At 39.1% G+C, this 22,870-nt stretch overlaps 3 protein-coding genes across 5 annotated transcripts; all 3 read right to left on the bottom strand.

The window, feature by feature from the left end:
- Positions 1 to 12: 12 nt before the first annotated feature.
- Positions 13 to 11,137, bottom strand: nxf1a (nuclear RNA export factor 1a). 2 transcript variants are annotated; one of them, XM_079556935.1, is made up of 22 exons: positions 11,032 to 11,137; positions 10,275 to 10,334; positions 9,423 to 9,633; positions 9,133 to 9,286; positions 8,972 to 9,055; positions 8,753 to 8,857; positions 8,595 to 8,675; positions 5,991 to 6,060; positions 5,822 to 5,910; positions 5,644 to 5,751; positions 5,437 to 5,546; positions 3,713 to 3,749; positions 3,503 to 3,571; positions 3,334 to 3,389; positions 2,345 to 2,452; positions 2,213 to 2,271; positions 2,013 to 2,128; positions 1,641 to 1,683; positions 1,492 to 1,570; positions 537 to 719; positions 400 to 460; positions 13 to 324 (listed from the first exon to the last, which is right to left on the bottom strand). In XM_079556935.1, the coding sequence occupies exons 1-22, from the start codon at positions 11,096 to 11,098 to the stop codon at positions 286 to 288; spliced, it is 1,989 nt and encodes a 662-aa protein (XP_079413061.1). In that variant the 5' UTR covers positions 11,099 to 11,137; the 3' UTR covers positions 13 to 285. The 2 variants fall into 2 exon arrangements, with proteins under 2 accessions (XP_079413061.1, XP_079413062.1); XM_079556936.1 differs by lacking the exons at positions 10,275 to 10,334; positions 11,032 to 11,137 and adding an exon at positions 10,394 to 10,653 and having other exon boundaries at positions 15 to 324.
- A 685-nt stretch (positions 11,138 to 11,822) lies between these two features.
- Positions 11,823 to 12,622, bottom strand: LOC306963568 (inositol-trisphosphate 3-kinase A-like; the record flags this gene model as incomplete). Its single annotated transcript, XM_079557142.1, has 4 exons — positions 11,823 to 12,063; positions 12,138 to 12,209; positions 12,312 to 12,413; positions 12,476 to 12,622. 4 exons carry the CDS (start codon positions 12,620 to 12,622, stop codon positions 11,854 to 11,856), a joined length of 531 nt encoding a protein of 176 aa, XP_079413268.1. The 3' UTR covers positions 11,823 to 11,853.
- A 5,486-nt stretch (positions 12,623 to 18,108) lies between these two features.
- On the bottom strand, positions 18,109 to 22,309 carry LOC306962829 (seipin-like). Of its 2 annotated transcripts, XM_079556136.1 has the most exons (9): positions 22,104 to 22,309; positions 20,901 to 20,979; positions 20,683 to 20,826; positions 20,577 to 20,600; positions 18,815 to 18,949; positions 18,642 to 18,739; positions 18,395 to 18,524; positions 18,249 to 18,309; positions 18,109 to 18,176 (listed from the first exon to the last, which is right to left on the bottom strand). In XM_079556136.1, exons 1-9 carry the CDS (start codon positions 22,286 to 22,288, stop codon positions 18,148 to 18,150), a joined length of 885 nt encoding a protein of 294 aa, XP_079412262.1. In that variant the 5' UTR covers positions 22,289 to 22,309; the 3' UTR covers positions 18,109 to 18,147. The 2 variants fall into 2 exon arrangements, with proteins under 2 accessions (XP_079412262.1, XP_079412263.1); XM_079556137.1 differs by lacking the exon at positions 20,577 to 20,600 and having other exon boundaries at positions 20,659 to 20,826.
- Positions 22,310 to 22,870: the final 561 nt, after the last annotated feature.

The following is a 22,870-nucleotide window of genomic DNA, read 5'->3' as shown; positions in this document are numbered from 1 at the left end:
TTATTGTTTTACAAAGCACAAATCAACCAAAGTCACAAGAGCGAACTTTACGTGAAGCAAAGGCAATTTCCTAAAAACGATGGTCACAATCAAACTTGTATCATAACATCAGTTTTTAGGTAACAGGTGGAACATCCATGGTGTAACTATGCAATTAAAACAAAGCATTGATACAACAAATCAAATCGAGTGGGAATGTAAACTTGATCTACATTATTTACAGAAATATGAATAAAAGAAATTCATAAATAAAAATGACTGCAGACTGTATGTCAGTATTTCTAATTACTTTATGAAAGCAACATCCGGGATCCTGCCTTCACTCTGCAAGACAGGGTTGATATATTTTGGTTAACAATTAATGGTACATTTGAAAAACGAGTTCAAGTTACTTCTTACCCTGAGCTGAGTAAAGATTTGGGCTGCTTTGTTGAAATCCCACTCATTATCCTGCAGACACCTAAAATATATGTTTTTTGTTACATTTTTTTTAAAAGTCTGACATAAAATCGATGATTCAGGGATTAGAGTCTTACTTTTGAGACCACTCAAGGTTCATGCCTGACGTCTGAGAAAAAGCAGTTAACATCTCCTGTTGGGGAGCCGTTAGAGTTGGGACAGGACTTGAAGATGGAGTAGGAGCGGGGGCCACAAACGCTTTACGTATTTCTTCTGTTGTAGCCATCCGGATGAAAAGATGATCATTCACAACACACAAACTGCCAATAAAAAGCACAACATTCACATATTTAGAGCAGAGAATAGTCAAAAGTAAGGCAGAGAAGAATCCGAGGTACTTTGAAAGTTAAAAAACGCTACGCTATCACAATTTAAAACATATTTTAATCTCACGACAATATGACAAAGTGCGGCGCATGCCAATCTTGTCATGTAATGACATACATTGTGTAATAAAACCACATTTTATAAAAACACATTATGTAATGGGCTGTATTTTCTGTGGTTTCTGAATGCATTAGGTAATAAATTAGTTAACTAGACACCATTAAGCTGTGGTAATCAATTTCTTTTGGCACCATAGATCTTCGTACACATGACATTTGTTAAACACAAAACGTGTTTTGTTGTTATATATTTCATGTCGCACGTTTTGCACCAAAGAAAATTCCTAGGTTGTGAACCTGTTGGCAATAAAACCTATTTTGACTCTAAGTGAAAATTGTATCCCATTTACAACTGTTAATACATAAACTATTGTATGTGAGTTGTATTCAGATACTGCAGCACAAAGTATACATATTATTTAAAGCATTGATTTTTTTTTTTTTTTTAATTAGTTTTACCCATTAGACAAGGCAGTGGACACTTCATTCTTCCATAGTTGCTATAATGAGTCAACTAGCCAGCACAAACAATTACATTTTAGATACCATTTTATTGCCATGGCCAGTGCTACCCTCTGGTGGTCAGCAGGAATACATAAAACGATTTTTGCCAGTATTGAATATTGATACTGGAAGTAAATCTTACCCAGAGTTGCCTGCAGGGACAGTAATGAACACCCGAGAGAAGGCCATGGTGGACTCTCGGGATTTTCCATCTACAACAACTGCAACACAAATAAGCAAATTAAACTTAAGACACACATTTGTGATCAACTATTAATAGATAAAACTTACCTTCTTTGAAAACCCCACTCACTGTGAAAGATAGAAGTGTGTTCTGCAAAGAGACCATACGCGTCAATTAAAATCAACAATTTTTTGGCCCTATACTACAAAGCTGGAGTTGGAGTTTGGGGCAACAGTGGTTCAGCTGGTTACGCTAGTTGTTTTATAATCAGAAAGTTGGCAGTTTTAATCTCACCTCCCGCAGGTGCTGCTGTCACAGCACTTCACAGCTACTTGACACATCACAATTTTTGATCAAAGGGAACATGACTGCAACATTTGCTCAAAATCTATCCAGTTAACAGATAGCTACTCAAAGTTCCAGCTTCGTAGTTTAGGACGAGAGCAAGAACTTTTTACTTTACCAAATAAAATACTTACTGTGTAGGTATTTACATCAACTGTGAAAGAAGCAATATCATGTTGAGTTTTGGGTAACTCATTCAGGAAAGCCACAACATTGAGTCGTGTGTGCTTCAGAAGTCGAAACCGAATGGCTGGAAGGGGAAAAAAGTTAAATCTCATGAGTAAAAGATGTCCCATACATAGGTTTTAACACAGACTCTAACAGAGGAACTTACTAGTATCTTTCATTCTCTTCAGATTCCTACTGTCTTTGTGATATTCTCCAAGACTGCTCCTACTCACAGAGAAAAGTTAACATCGCTACAAAGATGTTGTTTTATGTTTTCTTATTCAAACTGTGGCTATACCTGGAAGGATTTTGTGTTGAGAAAGGCGTTGTGAGCGAGAATGATGCTCCATCATGGTAGGCATCAAGAAGCGGTTGTCTGTCTGAAGAGTCGTATATACTGTAGTATCTGCAAAAAAACATTTTTTTTAATTGCTTTTAATGTTAAGAAAATGTACATTAGAAAAATCGATTACACGTGACTTATTGTGATACTAAATTCTTGCCATTTAAATGTGAAAAACAACATATATGGTAATCCTTTTCCGTCAATAGGATGGTGGACAGGAAACTTTTTTTTGTGGCCAGACTATATGTTTGTTAAGTGGTGACGGTGGTCTACTTCCGGGTTTACATAGACCGGCAGATGTGCGAGAAACTACAAAAAAATTCTTCAAAACCACAATCAACATTTCTGAAACTCAACAGAGTTACTGAACATACTTATTTATAAGGCCCAATAGCCAAAAATGCTGTACCAACTGCTATAACTTTACCAAAGTCACTACATCTGGGTTTAGTGGAGAAAAATGCTAATGTCCGAGCCGGCGCAGCAGCTCCACAAACCCCGGAAGTAGCAACTTCAGTAAATATTACTCTTTTAGCAGTAGGTGCAGCATTTTTGGCTAAAGAGTCTGAGAAATAAGTGCGTTCAGTAACTCTCCGTAGAGTTTTAGAAATATTGATTGCTGCTTTTAAGAGTTTTTTTAATGTTTTTTTCTTGCATTTTGCCGGTCTGCTAGGACACGGAAGCGGAAGTCGTGACCTCACACTTAACAAACGTATTAAGTACATCCTATCTACCCACATAACATCTAAATTAAATTTTTTCATGAGGGACGTTAACAGTTATGACTACCTATGCTCGCAAACAAATTTCAATGGCGACATGGGTTGTTTGGTAGCCGAACATGATTGCATCTGCACCTGCGTGGGTGTCAGTGCAGATGCAATCATGTTCCAAAATTCATTTCCATAGATATAGTTAAATAACATTGGAAAAATACTCACTGTTGAAGGAATCGTAGAATGAGTCCCTTTATTTCATCAGAACCAAAGCAACTGCCCTACATTTAAATAACAAATCAAATGAAAACAAAATCATGCGATGCAAGGAAAGTTGTAGTATTAGAAAACAAATATATGCACAAAGGCAGAGAAACATGAGGGTAGCTCGCACCTTGCATTGGGGGATGGTGGTCGGTGTTTCCACGTCAAAGCCAATGGGCGGAGGGAGGTCATTGCCATCCTAAAATTACAATAAATATATGAAGATAATCTACAACAGTACTAATCATGGGTTTGTTAGCTTTACTGACATTCATCACACTACTAAGACTACTTGCTTAAAGATCACTGAATAAGAACAATAATTCATTGAGTGACTTACAAGTTTCAAAAGTCTGGGGAATCTCTGACGTACAGCACTGACGCAAGAACAAAATAAAGAAAAGCATGTTAGTTTGCCTTCTTGAGCTCGAACAGTGAACAATGTGCCACCTACAGCTATCACTCTCAGTCACACATGCCCTCAGGTGACAGATTAGAGCCGTTGCGATGTCGTGAGTATTATGACAATTTAAATCATAAAATTATTGCATGTAAATACCAGTAGACTACAATCAATATCACAAGAGTTAACTTTAAAAATAATAATACATCACTGAGCATTACTTCCGTCTGTTCCATTTAGGCGTCATCTTCCTAAAATATTCACCCAGTGTACTCACCAGCATTTTTACTCACCCTCTGCCTCAGCATGTAGATACACATAGATCAGACACTTTTCTAGGATCACACACACATACATGCGGGCACCCACAAACTAAATGCCATGTAAAAGACAGTTTTAATATGACGATGGAATACTCCAAGACGATGGTTACTTCTGGCTTTCTGTATTATAAGAGTTGTTCTGTAAGCTTTGAGTATTTAAAAATGTAGATCAAAATTATTAATGAAAGTCCAGCAGCAGAAAATCAAGTTGAAGAGAAAATTAGCTCTCCAGTTAGCTGAACCCAACCGTCCACTGGATGTCCCATAGTAGCTTTAACAAGCTTCCAACATCAGCAGTGAATTTACAAGAATATTTATATCAGGCAACTCCAGTGCAACATATGAATGCATACATTTTTTAAGGACTTTTAACTTTCTGTTCATGGTTGTTAGTGAAAATCAGCAGCTCCATATTCATGTTTGTTCTCAGGGATGAATCTAAAAAGATTGACTTTCCACGTCTTTCACAGAAGATCAGAAAATGGTTTCAAGGCAAAGCCTACCAAATGATTTCTCCCCACTAGATGTTACAATCACAGGGACAGCGTGCCCCTCCACCTGAGCCAAGCAGCATGTACCTGTTCAGTCCCATCTTTTTTCCACATGACAATATTTGATGAGCTGCTGCTCACTGGGACTGAGGCAGAGTAATCGTGACTGTGCCTGCCTTAGGTCGTCCCGAGGTTTAGAGTTGGGATCTTACCCGTCATAGGCCATCCAGCCTTCCATACTCGCCTGATACAGGGTGCTGAATCGGCATTTACAAATCACGGGGATAGCTCTTTTTCCCATTATATTCATTGCATTGGTTCAGACCAAAGAACATTGTCGACTGAGGCATTAAGCATTGCGTACAAGGCAATGCGATATTGCGGTTTGCGGCATTCTCACTTTTCTGCAAAACCATTGCGATTGCTGCTTAATTTCAACTTTAGCAAGATAAAAAATTATCAGAAAAACTTTTGGGACTTCACCAAAGGAGAGCTGGGTTCAGTATCTGAGAGTAACAAGCAGACCAGAGCATAAAGGGGGCCCCTGTGAAAAAGTAGAAAGGAAATTCGAAGTGTTTGCAGCAACAGAAGAAGGTTCCTCAAAGAAATCTCAAGAAAAAATACAATTAAGTTGTTAACAATTATAATATATTCACTTTTTAAACATTGATTAAAAATGTGACACACTGGTGAATACACCATAGTCAAGCTGCCAGACCGGTTTGGTCCATTCTATTCCTGGCAGATGGGTTAGGTTTATTATTCAGTGGGCATGTTTCATCTCACAAGCTGTCACTGCGGCTTCTTCACTGGGCTCTTCACTCACGCCACAAACTCACTGACTGACCTAATGTATGAGGCCTGGTCCTTGAAGTGTTCACACAGAGGATTTCTGTTCAGCCAAAGTTCCACAAGTTTCCAGCCTTTTACTTTGTCCAGTTCTCTGTCTGATTTTAGCTAACATAAAAGGATTCAAAAGTGGAAATCAGTATTGGTGAACAGTTTCAACATATGCATACAAACTGAGTTGAACAGACAACACAGTGAGACTTACTTCGTTGTGTGAGAGATTAAGAGTCTTCAGGTTGGGCACCTTAGAAACCAGTGCGGTAAAGTCATCCAACTTGTGAATGCGGTTGTTGCTTAAATTTAGACTTCCCAGCTGTGAGGAGTGTAATGTTGTGGAGTTATTTTTTTATAACTTAAACAAAATCTATAAATGTCTACATTACCTCTGGAATGTTTTCTTCAATAATCTTAACAACAGCTTCCATACTGTTCTTTCTGTTCAATATCACTTCAACATTGTGAGATACCAAGTCTGTGGCAAAAATGTTCACAGTGGAAACACAAAATCATTTGTAAAATAACTATATAGGTTTAGCAAAACTGTATAGGTACCTGGGTCTGTTCGGATGTTATTTAAGTCAAGAGCTTGTTGTGAACCATCAAAACGTTTCGCCATGCATTGCTGAAAAAGAAAGAAGAATTTATATAGCCCGTAGAAAAACGGCACTGACACAATTAACACGTAAAAAAAATGTGCAACATTTCCCCTCTCACTTGCATCAATGACCAACGTGCCTTAACTTATTCATGATAAATGAGTAAGTCACATGTTAGAGCGCTGCACGGTTTGAGAAAAGCATCTGAACGTTTGTCAGCAATGAATCCGTCTGTACTTAATAGGGTGCCCCAAAAAAATTTTTTTTTTTGGAAAATGCTAGTGCAGTCCCCCTAAAAAGTTTCACTAGGACACCATGAAACTACTTAAAAAATGTCAGCTCATTTAGTTAATATTTAGAGGCCCCCTGAAGTTTTACCATTATAACATATAGGTGACACTGCAAGCGTTTTTCAAAACAGTCTTGTATTATTGTTTTTGCTAATGTAACAACATGTTTATGTTCACAGCAATATTTTGCAAAGCTCTCAGTACTTTTACTCTGCTCACAAGCCTCACAATAAACCCAATAGTCCACTTAAGCTGAACTACATGTCCGCAAGATCGTCACGGTTACACTTTAGAAAGTCTTTCCTGTGTTTCTCAACTATTTGTAAAACAAATTGTGCGATCAAATTGATCAGTACGTTAGAGTTACAATGACTTATGTCAAAGAGACTGTCTATCTTCAAACTACATTCTTTCTGATTCTGTTGGGCTTTGTCATTACTCCTTGAGCGATGCTTCACTAACTGACCATGATGACAGTATTGGTCTTTGATCTTTTTGATAATGTCCGGCTTGTGTCACACTGGTATGTCTGACTTGATCCAGAAAGGAATCATCAGGTCTTACACTTTCAGATAGTGTCAGTTTCATTTTGAGATGCTAGTGGACAAAGTTTTTCCTAACATCTGGACCGTATGGAAGGTGAGCTCCGTTTATTGTTTCGCATGGATGACCGATCAACCAGACCTTATCTGTACTTCGAGTTCCAGGTGATGCTTCATTGTTTTGGCCATGTTGCAGCAAACGAACATAAATGTTAGACACATTATACTGTGCACATTGAGCAAACCTGTTTACTGTTGTTTGTTTGTTTGTATACTTTATTGTCCCCGTAGGGAAATTTGTCCTCTGCATTTAACCCATCCTTCGATGCCACTGGGGCAACCCGTAAGGAGCAGTGGTCGACGGCCGTGCCGCGCCCGGGGACCCATCTCCATGATGTAGAGCCAGGCTGATGGTCAGAATCACCTGGCTGGAGGATTCACCTATTGCACATGTTTTTAGTGGTAGGGGAAACCGGAGTACCCGGAGGAAACCTACGCAGACACGGGGAGAACATGCAAACTCCACACAGAAAGGCCCCGTCCTGGTGGGAATCGAACCCGGGACCTTCTAGCTGTGAAGCGGTACTGTTTAGGATAAATTTGTTCAAGCTAGTTGAAGGCCTAAACAGTAAACTCTAGCAAAAAGCTATTCCTAAATAATTATTATTATTAACTTCTTAACCCCACCTGAACCAAGCACATTTTCTCTAGTTTGGCTTTACCCACATCTTAAAGCTTCTTGAAAGACAAGCGTCAAAACAGTGAAGCAAAGCAACAAAAGAGCAACAAAAAAGTGACAAAGAAGCAACAACAGAGCGACAAAAACGTGCAGGAAAAGCAACTAGAACACAATAAAAAAGCACAAAAAAATACAAAAATAAAAAAGCAATGAAGAAAGGCCCCAGTCGGTCAGCGAGTGAGCACAACAGACTTCAAACTTGCCAGTCTTGGACTTAACAATATTAAAAGTTTTTTTCAGAGGGATTTTTTAATATCTAATTCCAAGCCTGATTTATTCAGCTTTGAACCCCAAAAAAAAACAGGCGGAATTTGAGTTTTTATAGACCTTTTCACTTGTGATTAGTTCATTGAAACAGTATAACATTAACAGTATATCCAATATCCCCTCTGAAAAAATCTTAGTTATTAATATGTCAATAAAATAAAACCATACATTTTAATCTGGCTCAATCCATTATTTAGATTTTGTTCAAAAATCTGCAATTTGCGCCATTTTGGCCAACAATTGTGACCTGCCGCAGTGTCACCTATGTCATAATGGTAAAACTTCAATGACCTTGGAGGACCTCTAGATGTTGCCCAAATGAGCTAAAATTTGGTGTGTAGTTTTATGGAGTCATAGTGAAACTTTATGGGGGGACTGCATTGCAATTTACAATTTTAAAAATTTCACTGTATAGCCTGGGACACCCTAATATTTAATTTAAGCTATAAGTAATATCTAACATGGAAAACAGCTCTACCAAAACCCGCGGGACCGCTTCAAAATCAGAGCAATTTAACGGGAATACCACTGACATGTTAACTCTGCCGAGACCAAAACAAAAACTACTGAACATATTATACTTCAGTAGAACATATGGCAATACAGTCAAAATAGATAAAGTCTTATGGTTTGCTAAATACAGAGATGCCCCGGGTGACTTTAAAATCGATCATTGAGGATTATGTTATTACTGCGGTTTGTTTCGATGTTATTTGCCTCACCTTAAGATGCTCCAGTTGCTCAGGTTTCAGATCAGAGAGAAGGAAAGGTGGAGGATTGCTGCCATTAACATGCACTTCCACCTAAAGACACATTAGTTCACGTTAAAATCGAACCAAAGCGAAACTTAAGAGATCATTTAAAGAAACAATACACTAACCTTATAACCATCTGTGTCTGTAATCTTGTGAGAACATTTTTGCAAAGCATTTGCAGCAATCGAATCATCAACGTAGAAATGAGCTCTGCTATGATCTACGTGGTACTGAGTACACAAAAAAACAGGTTCCATACTTCAATATGGTAGATTATGTTTTTTCACAGCTCGTTTGGTTTCTCTTCCTAATACCCTATGAATCATTGCTAAGGTAAACCTTACCTGCACAGGTGTGTAGGTTACAGAACATATATTCTGAAGAGCCGGCAGTAACCATTTTTTGTCATACTTTCTTCCATGCGGTATCTATAAAATATTGGCATGTGTTTATCACAGTAAGTTAGGTGCACACGTGCATGACTCACCACCACAAGTTCACCTACCGTGACTTTATACCAGCCAGTGTGGGTCCTCCCCCCCAATCCACTGCCTCCACCAGCACCTCGTTCTCCTCTGAAACCGCCACGGCCTTTGCCTGTTCGTCTGTCTCTATCAAACCGCCCGTCACCTTTTCTATTAGGTCTTCCATATGGGGTGCTGAAAACATATAAATAAGTCCATAATACGCATAAAATAGAAACACATTTTGTACTTGAGAGATGATTTAATCTCATACAAGAAATAAGTTGTAGAGTAATCCAAAAATGGAAGCTACAATCTGTAGAACACTTACAATCTACTCTGTCCGCTATTGTCCTGTGATCCGTCACTCATCGCTACATCTCCATCAATGTCGTCGAGTCTGGACCTTGGACCAGGTCCACCCCCAAAACCTCCTGGATGGCCTCCACGATGACGGTCTTTGCGGGATCTGTCAAACCGACCTTTGTGGGACCCTCTGCCTTTGCGGTTTCGGAATGATGGTGCGGTCCTGTCATCGTGCTCTACAAACAAAACATCACAAATGTAAATGTGGCAATGGCAAGGAAAAACAACACACACAAAATTACGCTTGCAGAGACAATATTTTTTATAGTATATAGCGTAAAGATACATTGTGATATTTCACCATTTTCTGATTTTAAGTTTACATGGTGTCTATGTTGCCATTGAACGGTTACCAGCCATATTACCATCTCTTGAGAGCGATATGGATAATGCTGACCATGCCATTAGGTTAACGTTAGGGCCAGGAGCTGGTAAATGGCTATGTTAACAATTAGGTTAAGAAATTAGTTACACAATTAAGGTTCATTCATACTTCATAAGACGCAAAAACTTTGTTCTTACACCGAGAGCTGCAATAACAAAATTACGTATTTTTTGCCTGGAAATGTCTTTAAATAAATGACGTCTCAATGGTTATAAGGCGAACATGAGCCTTTACTTGGCAGTATACAATCTAACTAGCTACAACAATTCATTTTTGTTGTTTTACAAATCATTACCAAGTATATAAAACCAATTCGACCCGAAGTAAATGTAACACGAAGAGATGGTAACAATTCGGTGTCTGGTCCACTTTTTAGGCATTAGCTTAAGGAGCCAGACAGCAAAACAGCAGAGTTTGTGGCCGCCAGTTTACCTCCTGGGATCATGGAGTCATGATCCGTAACGTCTCGTCTCACTGTAAATGCCCCCCGGCCTGGAGAAAAAATATGCGTACATAAGAAAAACAACATCATCTGAGTTTCTCTTGCTTACCATTGTAGTACCGCCCGCTGTCCGCCATATTCCTTCAATGGCGTGTCATAAAAAGTCACAACCTTGAGTAAATCAGCGTATATTCAACTTTTCAAAGCAGCGTCACCAAAGACAAAGACGACGTAATGGAGAGACGTTTGTTATTTGCTTTAAACCCGACAACAGCGCGGATTTGCAGAGTATATTTAGAAGTTTTCAAATAGCAGTCAGCTAGCTGTAGCTTCTTGTGCGCGCTGGGCGTGCAGGGTTCGTTTGCTTTCACTGCTCAACAGGAAACGAAGGGTTATTTACTTCCGGTGCACAACGGATGCGACGATAATCCATCCTCGCGAAAAGCAAACCATGTGGGCCTTGCATACATTCAACACACAATGATCGCAATGATTTACTTAATACAGCATTGTAATCTTTCATAGCGTATTAGCGTGCCTGGGATGAAGGAATGCTTAAAAAAAAAAAAAAAAGCTAAAGCTAACGTGGACACGCGGTGCGAACCCAGGCTCAACTCGCTTTAATTGGCGATTTTGTATATTATGGATGTATAAATAGCACATATCATATCCATAAGAACACTACATATGGTATACAAAATACAATTACTGGAATTTCAAATATTAAGTGCACAAACTGCTACCTACCTTGACTTAACACGTGCGTGGTCACTGCAAGGTTAGAGTAACGCCTGAGGAAAGTCGCACGGTCCATTTAAAATCCAAATGTTACCTCTACAGATAAACTAAAACTAAAACTGCGCAGCAACTACACATGGAATAATTTTCTGTAATATTGCATATTGACACGCCAGCGGATGTTTTAGAGACCGGTGTCAAGGTTACCCTCATGCATCACGGGAGCCTTTGGTTACGGCAACGACAAAACTAGCTTTAAAAGTTTTTTTTCTTAGGTTTTTTTTTGTGTGTGTGTGTGTGTGTGTGCTAGTTTTTTAGTTTCATTTAGCAATTAAAATGTTGTATAAGAAAATTGTTCCGGGCGGATGTCTGTTGCTGGCACCCGTGTCTTTCAAATGGATAAAGTAACGTCATCATGCGTATGCCGCCACCTAGTGGGAACTTGACTAAAGCGTATTCCACACAAATATACACACCTGGATGCATAATAAACATTTTTGAATGGTGTTTGAGATTCACCCGATGTTGTTGTTGTGGTCTCTCTTGTATAGCGCTTTTCTACCTACATTAGGCCCATTCACACCCTCATTCACACACCAATATACACAGACAAGGCAGCAGAAGTGTCTTGGACAAGGACACAATGACAGTGTGCATCTGTGCATATTTCTTCATCATCACATCAAATAAACGGAACTAAATCATTTCCGACAAAAAGATTGGTTGATTTATTGGTTTCATGCCAAATAACATTGTTGTTACAGTAGTTAATTTGGTGATTTAGGCCAAAGAACATGTATCTGGCTTTACATTAGTAACTATTTTCCAGGATTAAGAAGCTAAATGTATGGCCTGACTCAGTGAAGCGATGAGCGAGGTGAGACCAAGGAGATAGCCGTCCTCTCTGCTGCCCTCAGTCCATGGCACATCATGTTTAAGCTCACTGATATCTGGAAGAGGGACAGTTTTTCCAAAATCTATCATCCAAACAGAGGCCTTACTGCTGTGGTCATGGATGAAGAGAAGAGAACTCCCAATCACCTAGTAGAGTCAAATGTTTCTACTTTAGAGTTAACAACACAAATTAGAAAATTGCATTATCATTTGGGACGAACCTCATGTTTTCTGAAAAAAAAAGAACTCTTCAGGGCATCATCTAGAGCCAGGAGTCTTGAATGAAATGCTTTCTGGCAGTAGAAATGTGAACATATAAGCATTATAAGATTTACTATATATCAATGTTTCAGCTTCTAGGCTACTGCTGTCTACTGTATGCTTAAATTACTTACCAAGACATTCAACTGGTTTCTTGTGAAGAAAAGCAAAGTCTCGGTTACTTGAGCTAAGGTCAATATATTTCTGAAGTCTCTCTGGATATTACCATCCTCCATCTATTAAAATGATTACAAAACACAGTACAGGGAATAGTACAGTTGAAAGGCTTTGCTCGTACCATTATGCCCTCAATGCGAAAGCCCAGAGTAGATGTGGAGCTTGTGGTGTCCCTCCAGTGAAGGTACCTCCACTTGGTCACACCCTTCTGAGCATGCTCCTCTGCTGACAGAGCTGAAGGATCCACTCTAATTATCTTCTGATACATGTCATTCCGCAGGTTAGGTTTGCTTCGTGCTTTGATAACTTCTTCCTCCTGATAAGTTCTAACGTAATAAATAAATACATAAATAAATGAATAAAAAATCTAGCATTTGTACTTTTTCAAGAGGCCACCCACCTGATTCCCATCTTACAATCCATGATGACGGGCCGCCTGAGACCACTGAGCAGGTCTTCCAGACGAATGTAGCAGTGCTCCCCTCTGGTGACCAGACCATAGTACTGTGGTACAAATGGCCTGAGTGGGTCTTTCATCAGTGAATTCAGACAGGCAGCCTCAACTTCACTGTACAGTTTGAGGACCTCGCCTCCCTCACTCAGGTGAAAGTTTCCTTGTCAAAATATAACAAAATTGTAACTACAAGTTTTATGATTATTTATTATTTATTATTTACTTATTTGGGCTGAAACCCTATTATATTGGTTCTCAGACGTTTTACGTATGTATGTATACCATTGTCCACCTTTGACCATCTAAGTAGGCTACATAGCCTGAGATTAAGATCAATTTGGCTCGAAACTGGACTAAATTAAGTCTAAGCTAAACTACTCAACAAAAATGATGACATGCAGGGCTGCTTTATTATAGGAAAAATGATAATCACAATTATTCAAGCAGTTATCAACTTAGAGTATTTTCTGTTTTTGGTTCAAAAATAAATGCAAGTATTTTCACTTTTGTACATGCCTTGATGTCCAGCCAGCTGGACCCAGGAGCTCTGACGCTTCAGTGACCAGTGCATCATTGTAAGAAAGGTTTTCCAGGACCGACTCTGAGGAAAAACATATGATTTCAACATACAACAAACTCGAATGTAAAAACCTTTTAAATTATTTTTGACCCATGGGCTTTATTGACCAGGGCAGAGTGAAAGAGGATTAAAGGTCACAGTGTTGGTTCTTCTGGATCTGAGCGCTGCCTTTGATACAGTCGACCACACTATTCTTTTAACTCGTTTAAAACACATCGGCCTCTCTGGTGCTGTACACAAATGGTTTACTTCCTACCTCACAGACAGGACGTTCATGGTGAGTGTGGATACTTGCTCCTCTAAGGTGCATGGAATTACATGTGGTGTGCCCCAGGGTTCAATTTTAGGCCCAGTGCTTTTTAATTTGTATATGCTCCCTCTTGGTGATGTCATCAGGAGACACGGGGTCAATTTTCACAGTTATGCTGATGATACACAGTTATTCATCTCCATGTCTCCAGATGACACCAGGCCAATAGATGCACTCTTTAACTGCATTGTAGATATCAAATCCTGGATGGCAGAAAACTTTCTCCAGCTTAACCAGGACAAAACTGAAATGTTAATCATCGGCCCTGAGGCCCAGAGAGAGAGACTTTTACCCAAACTACAGTCACTGTCTTTTAATCCTTCCTCACAGGTGAAGAACCTGGGGGTGATCATTGACTCTGAACTGGCGTTTATTCCACACATTAAGAATATCACAAAGATTGTTTTTTACCATCTAAAGAACATAGCCAGAGTCCGCCCCATTCTCTCTCGTGCCAACATGGAGACACTAATGCATGCTTTTATCACCAGTCGTATCGACTACTGTAATGCCCTGCTTTCTGGTCTTCCCAAAAAGAGTAGCTCAGGTCTACAACTTTTACAAAATTCAGCAGCTCGTGTCCTGACGAAGACCAGGAGGCGGGACCACATTACACCGGTTTTAGAATCGCTGCATTGCATCCCCGTGTGTTTCAGGATCGATTTTAAAGGTTCTTTAAAGGTCTTTTAATGTTTTTTAAATGTCTTAATGGTCTTGGTCCTTCTTATCTTTCAGAACTGCTTTTACCTTATGAACCTTCACGGCCCCTTCGCTCCTCCGGCAGGGGTCTCCTAGTTATTCCTAAAGTCAACAAAAAGACTCATGGTGAGGCGCCTTTCCAATATTACGGCCCTCGCCTCTGGAACCACCTGAGGAGGAGCTCAGGGCTGCAGAGAACGTTCATGTTTTTAAGAGCAGGCTCAAGACCCACCTTTTTAGCTTAGCCTTTAACTGACTAATCTATTTATTTAATCCTAATATATAAAATGTATATATATGGGAGGTTGTCCCAGGAGCATTGTTTTAAATGTTGTAATCTGTAAAGCACTTTGTGATACCTTTCGGTATGAAAAGCGCTTTACAAATAAAGTTTGATTGATTGATTGATAAACACTCTAGCCAAGTGTACAAATTGCTCTGGGATGATCGTGAATGAGCATTCAAAAAATAGCTGGTTTGTCCATGTAAGATAGTATAGCTACTTTAGTTTATCTGTCCGCTAAGCAATTTTGTCTGACTCTTGAATCTCTTTCCATAATTATATATACCATAATTTTCTGAATATTGAGCGCTCCTGTATATAAGCCACACCAATTAAATTTAAAAAGAACTATGCTTTTTTACATAATAGGCTGCACTAAGCCACAGGTGTCCATGTTGTTCCAAGCCACAGATTGAATGTGGCATCAGTCCACTGGAAAGAGGACTTCTGTCTGTGCACGGTCAAATATGTCAAGAGAACAGTGGCCTACAGGTAGCTACATTTACGTCTATAAAATGCGGTAAGAACTTAAAAGTTTATATTAGATTGTACTATCCTTTAAACCCACAAGTCAAATTGAAGCACCTCCTGCACAGCAGCTCTTCCCGGGAGGGTAGACGAGTTTAGAGCTGCCCTCCCATAATATTTCAGTGGTGAGGGGATTAATCAAATTTATTTTGCACCTGAAGCCACCTTACAGGAGCAGGAGGGCATCCTCCGGCTCCCGCTCCAGTGTGCAGCAAACACCACGGACAGAAGTAGAGGAAAACAGCAATCGGAGCTGTTATTGCGCATCTTTATTGCATTTTTCATTCGAAATAGCCCAGAGTTTTTGGACCCCGGTGAATTTTTATTGATAACATGACACAATTTTTAGTATGACCCTAAAAACCTGGAAATTAGCCGCACCATTGTACGGTTCACATCAGCTCTGTTATTTTGTCTTGTTTTCATCGAGCGACTTCCAGATGTAATTTGCATTTCACAGTGTGAGAAAGTTGAGCAAACTTAGGTTCAAGTTATCATTGGTTTGGCCCTCTAACTCAATTCAGGGTACTCATGTGGCCCCTTGTAAATAATTAATCCCCACTCCTGTTTTAGGGTCACATTAAATGTTTTTGTAAGTTCCAAAGCATTTTATTTCTGACTGACATTGAATTAAGTGCATCTAAATGTCACCTCTTCTGCAATAACAGGCAATCCCGCTGTAGCCTGAAAAGAGCAGCATAAATAAGCCAAGCAAATAATATTCAAATGTATTACTGTCAATGGTCTCTTTCATCCCATGCAAATTAGAGCTTAGGTGAATAGCAAGTTGGGAAACTGATGTTTTAGATGAGAAATCTGCTTCATATAGCACATAAATTATGTTTTTGAATATTAAATATCACCTTCTTAAGGGTTTTCCTCTGAGACACAGCACTCTCTCCTTCACTGAAGATCTCATCACTCTCTCCAGACGAGTCACAGATGGAGGAGCAGGATGAGGATGTGGACGATTGCAGAAGTTTGGACAGAATGGGATGTGGCGACGACCACTGATGACTCGTCTCACCTATGTCGTCTGTAATTTCATTCTTACTTCTGCCAGATATCTCAAGGCCACTTTTGTCCATCTTTCTGTATTTTTCATCCTTTTCTAGTTCCCCATTTAAGGTTTGGTCTTCATTGACATTACCCTGTTTGTCTATTTGTGTTCTCCTTTGGAGATTTATATTCTCTACATCCGGGCACATATCAAAACTGCCGCCCAACCATTCCTTTTCCTTCAGCCTCCATTCGTCTTTCGCATCACAGTTACCACCACATGTAACTCCATTGTCTTTGGTATCAGCAATATGAACAACATCATCTACATTTTTTTGTAGATTCATGTTTTCGAAACGAAACTCTGCATCCATATCTGCATCTTGTCCCAGTCCCCCAATGCACTGACTGTAAGGAGGAAAACTCTTTGTGGCTTGAAGTTTTGGTCTGAAGACTTTGGCACTGGAAGACCTTTTACTGGCACAAAGATTTTTCGTCATCTCGTACGTCAATTTGTCTGTAAAGTCATTCTGTGTTGATTGATTGTTTGTTGTATCCGTCTCCATTTTGTCCGAATCTGTTGAATTATGTTGCTCTTCCTCCATTATGAATCTTCTTTCAGAAAGACATGAACTTCCACATAACTGTGAATTTTGAATGAGTACAAATTGAATATACACAAACACTCATTCCAAATGAATAAGAGTAAAATGTTTGCCTTACCTACATGCTCTCACCTGCAGTCTGACCATACACATGTCGTACACACATCCCCACACTATTGCTGCTGGTGTTGTGTTTTGCATATGATGACGTTATGAAGTTTCCAAAGCAGTCAACCGTGACTGGTGAGTCTGCCTAGGAGGAGGGTGGATTGCCTGGTATCTTGGTGCAGCTGCAACAACCTGGAGCTGCACCCCAGTGAAGACAGTGGAGATGATCAGGAAAGTCACAGCCCCTACTTGATCTCCTTCACTTGAGGCAAGGACTCTCCACCTGAGTATTTGCCTCTGCGTCCGCTCGAACAGTGGCATGCTGGATCTGTTTTTACCTTTCATCTCCCTCCGGTAGTCTACAAGTCTACATCATCCATTCTGGCTGAGCCCAGTTTGGCCCCGAGGAGAAAAGCCTGAACTGCCAGGCGCTTGCATACAAGCACCAAGGCCAGGTCCGGCATGATGCCCCTGGCAATATTTTCTAGCATCATTTGGATGCGAGAACTCCCCCACCATAAGGTGGCAGCTCAACAGGAGGATTTTACTATATGTTGTTTATTCAGCCTATATTATAAATTGGTATTTTTAATTGTTATCATAATTTATTTTATGTTATTCCATACCCTTAAACACTTTTATTATTTTACTATTGTTACTATTGTTATTATTTTTATGACATACAGAAATGACATTACACCAGTTGGTGTAGCTACTAGAGTATAAATTTCAATCTAAAATGTGTTTTTCATTCTTCGTTTTAGTTATTAGCATAACCTTAACAATAAAACACACCATATAATACTGTGTTGATATATGTCATTGCTTTTTTGAGAAATAAATAGTGAACAAAATGATACAGTATTTTACTATATCCAAACATATTCAATTTATAACCAGAAATGCAATAGAATAGAATAGGTTTTAATGTCTACCGAGGTAGAAATTCATCTTCGGCTCACCGACACATACAAACACAAGAATAGGGACAATACAAACATGCCCAGTATTAAAGCAGGAGCAAAACATTTACATGGTGAGTTAATCAACTTGTTTGGGAATGTAGTCCAAGGAAACAGATAATTGTAAAAGTATAGGGCAAAGCAATAAAATAAAACATATACATTTCGAGTCATTTGCACAAATTAAATCAGGCTGGTGGAAAACTAAAATACCATCATCCCAAGAGTGAATTTGTTCCAAAAGTAGTGTTCATGTTTGCTGCGCCTAAACTCGACCAAACTGCTCAGTAGAACCTGTTGATAAAATGTATTGTATCACAAGAGGAACTGTAATATTATTTTAAGTCATATTATCAGACTTTATACCCCCATCACATTCTTCTCTCTGTGCACCCTCTCTCGCTGGTGGTGGACCATTCACTGTAAGCTGCAACAAAGTCAACAGAGGCCATTTGGGTCACAAACGCTTATGGAAGTTACTTTTATGTTATACGACGTTAATAGAGTCATACTTCTTCAGGTTTTTGTCTGAGTTTCAGCATCTGTCTCAAATAGCTGAAGACAAAGAGGACACTCAGAAAAAAGAAGTTGCTGGAGACACCCACTACAGCCGAGATGAGCGGGAAATTAAATAACAAATATCTAAAGAAAAAGAAAAAAGACAGTAAGTCAAATATACTTTGATAGTTCCTATCTTGGTTAATAAGCACATCATTTTAAATGGTGTGACATGATTCCTCATCTTGAATAACAGTTTACCTTAAACCACTGAAGTGTGCATGAATGAAGAGCTGAGATGAGTAAATCTGCACCTTGTTGGATAATATTTCAATAATGGCTGTATCCGAGGGGGAATACTGTAGTAAGACAAGTAGAAGAATGAAGGACTATGAAGTACAATCAACACCAAACTTAAACATTAAATCACTCACAGGGTCATCTGTGTATTCTGAGAAGAGCTCCACCTCGAGCACTTGTTTCTGCTCCGCTGTCCCAGTCAGAAATGCAGGAAGTAGAAGCACTGTCTCCAGATTTCTCACCAGGTCCGATCGGTATCGTAGCATTCCCTGTAGACGTTAGGAGAAGAACCAACAGCATAACAATCAATTTTAAAAATGTGACGTCATATTCAGGCACAATGGACACAACCATATTACTCTGTATCAAACGTGAGTGTTTATAGGCTAAGATTGTCGTCACATGACTGACAACCGCAATGGTGACTTTCACTAATCACATGGTTTAATTGACAGATTATGACCATTTATTTGATTTTTCTACTTAATACGATAGATAGACCTATATACAGTTGTGGTCAAAAGTTTAAATACCATGACAGAATTTTATTTTATTTTTTGAATCATAATGATATTTGAAACTGTCAAAATTACCCTGATCAAAAGTTTACATTCCAGTTCACTGTGTTTTGCCCCTTTAACATCTTTAACACCAGCTTGGATTCTTTTATGGTAGTTGTGGATGGGCGTCTTCATTTCCTCAGATGGTAAAACTAGCCATTCTTTTTGGCAAAAAGCCTCAAGTTCTTGTAAATCCCTGGGCTGTCTTGCATGAATTTCACGTTTGACATCTCCCCAGAGTGGCTCAATGATATTGAGGTCAGGAGACTAAGATGGCCACTCCAGAACCTTCACTTTATTCTGCTGAGAGGTCGACATGGCCTTGTGCTTTGGATTGTTGTCATGTTGGAACGTCCAAGTGCGTCCAATGCACCACTTCAAAATGCTGCATTCACCCTGCAATCCATTTTCACCAAGTTTCCTGTAGCCATGATCCAGTTCCGGGTTTCACTGTAGGAATGGTACCGTTCATCGCAGGTCTGTTGACTCCTCTAAATGTAACGTTTATGGTTATGGCCACAAAGTTCCATTTTGGTTTAATCTTTCCAAATTACATAGTTTCAGAAATGTTGAGGCTTGTCTCTGTGCTGTTTGGCATATTGTAAGTGGATACTTTGTGGAATTTGCGAAATAATGGCTTTCTTCTGGCAACTTGGCCATGCAGAACATTTTTGATCAAGTGCCTCTTATTGTGCATCTTGAAACAGCCACACCACCTTTATTTTTTGAAAGTCCTGTACTTCAGCTGAAGTTATTTGTGGGTTTTTCTTTTCATCCACTTTCCTGTGTTATGCGTTTCATGTTTTACGTCAGCACATAAAAAAATCGGAGTTTTGTGAATCTGTTCTCAAACCATGGCAATAAAAAAACTATTCTGATTTTGAGTTGTTGATGAAATCTTTGTTCAGAATCTATAATTTTTCATTTGAACACTGCTGATTAATGCTCTCAGTACCTTGGATATATTTTTCATGACCCTTTCCCATTTTTTTCAGTTCAACTACACTTTTTGGCAGACCCTCTGACAATTCTTTTGCTTTCCTCAGGACTCAGAAACCATAAACGCCATTGCAGTACTGGATGAGAGATTCGAGGGTCTGTCAGTTGACAAACACAGGTGGGGCTGCTTACCTTTAGTAAACATTCAACTATTCGTTCATAGCAACCAAAAATAGACAAAAATTCTGCCAGGGTATGTAAACTTTTGAGCATAACTGTATGTTTTATTTTGGAGATAATGTAGGCTGGCTTCAAAACCAAGTCCAGCTGACCACGTTTTGAAATGTATTGTTGTTCTGAATGTAATTATTAGTGTAGTAAGTGACAAAAAACTTACAAAATGGGAACTGGAAGCAGAGAGCTGAAAAATAAACACATGCTTGTGTTATAGCTTCTACTTGGACTCCACCCTTGAAGACAAAAAACAGAACAGAGAAACTCACAGCACGGGCAGAGGAAGCAACCTGCGCTCCATCTTGAGAAAAACAAGTTGCTCTGACCATAAACATTCCAAGTTCCTGATTAGTTGGAGATTCAGGCATCTCCAGCTGCAACGACAGTCGATAGGCCTGCCCGAATGTTAACACCTGTGTGAATATCAGATTATTACATCACACTTCATGACACAAAATGTATCCCCTTTTTCAAAGATTAGGCATACATGTTTCTTGTTGTTCATCAGAGAAACGTTTGCCACAGGATAGGTGCACATTACAGAGCCTGGAGATTCACAGTTTGTTCTAATGGAGAAACAACAACTTTAGAGGAAACAGTGAGCGTTTCACAACATGCAGGAGATACAGTGATTACAGGCAATTCCCATAATCAACAACACAACACAGCACAACACAGACACACACAAAATATAAACCCATGTCCACTCTCGTCTTAGTCTCCCCACCCATTAGTGTATGCACATCCCCTTCCTTCAACTGCCGTCTCGTTTTGCCCTGTATGTATTTGTGTAAAATAAAACTCAATAAAATTAAAATTAAAAAAATTAAAATTAAAAAGGAGACACAGTGAGTTTTTATGATATATATTAAATAAAGAAGCAATAATTTAACCAACTTGAGTTTGAAGGTAAGGTATAATTTGCTAATAGTAAAAAAAAAACGATTGATGAGGACAACATGTTCAATTCAGATAATGGTTTTACTGATGTAACGATAGCAACGCTGATTCATTCACAATAAGACAAACGTTTGATATACTGTAGAAGAAGTTTTTACCAAATCTGAACGCAAAATGAACTCCATACTTAGGGTTGCTAAATCGAAAGGATATGATTTTACCAAGTTTTGATGCTGTTGGTCCAGGGACAGCATTGAAACAAGTTCAAATAAATGATACAAAACAAATTGTCTTTCGTGGAATACATTTCCATTATTGTTCTGTTTTCTGGTTCCAGATGACAAATACTTAAAGGAGCTATACCGGATTTTACTTCTAGAAATGGAATGACATTTATTTTGTCCTCCTTTAGTATATTGTAAACTCAAGCGTTTGTGGAGAACAGTGTGTATCAAATTATAAAACATTTGCATCAATTTTATGAACTTTCAGGCTAATTTTCTGGCATTTTTGTGAAAGTGACCTTGAAAAGTGACCTGTTCCTACCTCCACTTTCACAACACTTGTCCCCAATCAAGTTCTATTAGTGCTAGTGTTTCCATTTCTCAAAGCGTGTGTTTTGTGTTTTGTCTTCATATGCAGCTTGGCAACCCATAAGGCTGAGAGACTTTATGCCCATGTGCTGCTTGAATACGTTTTGGATAAACAGTTCAAATAATAACATTTGGGTTTTAGTCCAAATATTTCTGGACCTATCTGTAAATACAAAGTAAAGAGTAATAAGACCCACCTGTAATAATAGTGCACAGGGGTCGAATAAGTTGCTTTGGGCATGTAAGAAAAGTAGAAGCTTCCATATAAAAAGGCAGCGATCCAGAGCAATAGAAAAGTGACAGAAAACACCACAAAACCTTGCAGTATTCTCTGCCGGGCCTGGGATATTGCCACGGAAACAGCCATCTGAATCCGAAGCATCCCTCTGGTTTGTTCATCTGCTGCCTGTAAACTAGAAAATGTCCAGCTATATTTGGTCTGTTGACGTCTGAGTTGGAGCTACATTACCTGAATACTTATTGTCTGAAGGCCCCTTAATAAGCTGTGAAGGCAAAGACACAGAGCATCTCATTCAGAGCACTGACAGCCGTGAAACCACTGCATCTAATCTCAGTCACAAGCAGCAGTCAAATGACTTAGAAGCTGCCCGCAACATCAACATTTTATACACCACCAAAATCAAACAAATATGTCTCAAATGCCACATAATGTTATAATAATAATGTCATGGTGTTACCTACAGTGCACTGTATAATCATTTAAAGGTGTTATGCTCTTAAGAATTAGAACCAAATGTAGTCTATTGGCCACAAACTAAGTGCAATTGATATGGTATGTTGGTATGTTTGTGATACAATCTATTAACTTCCCCTATAAATGATGGAACAGCAACTGTATCTTATTAAGCTACTGCTGCATTGGACCAGAACATCCCACTTCATGTTGACATGTATGATCCCCCAGGCCAGACTTATGCAGGGGTTACAGGGGCTAAGCCAAGGG

The sequence above is a fragment of the Gobius niger genome, assembly GCF_951799975.1.
Source record: "Gobius niger genome assembly, chromosome: 5".
Taxonomy (NCBI): domain Eukaryota; kingdom Metazoa; phylum Chordata; class Actinopteri; order Gobiiformes; family Gobiidae; genus Gobius; species Gobius niger.
This window is presented reverse-complemented; position numbering and strand designations above follow the sequence as displayed.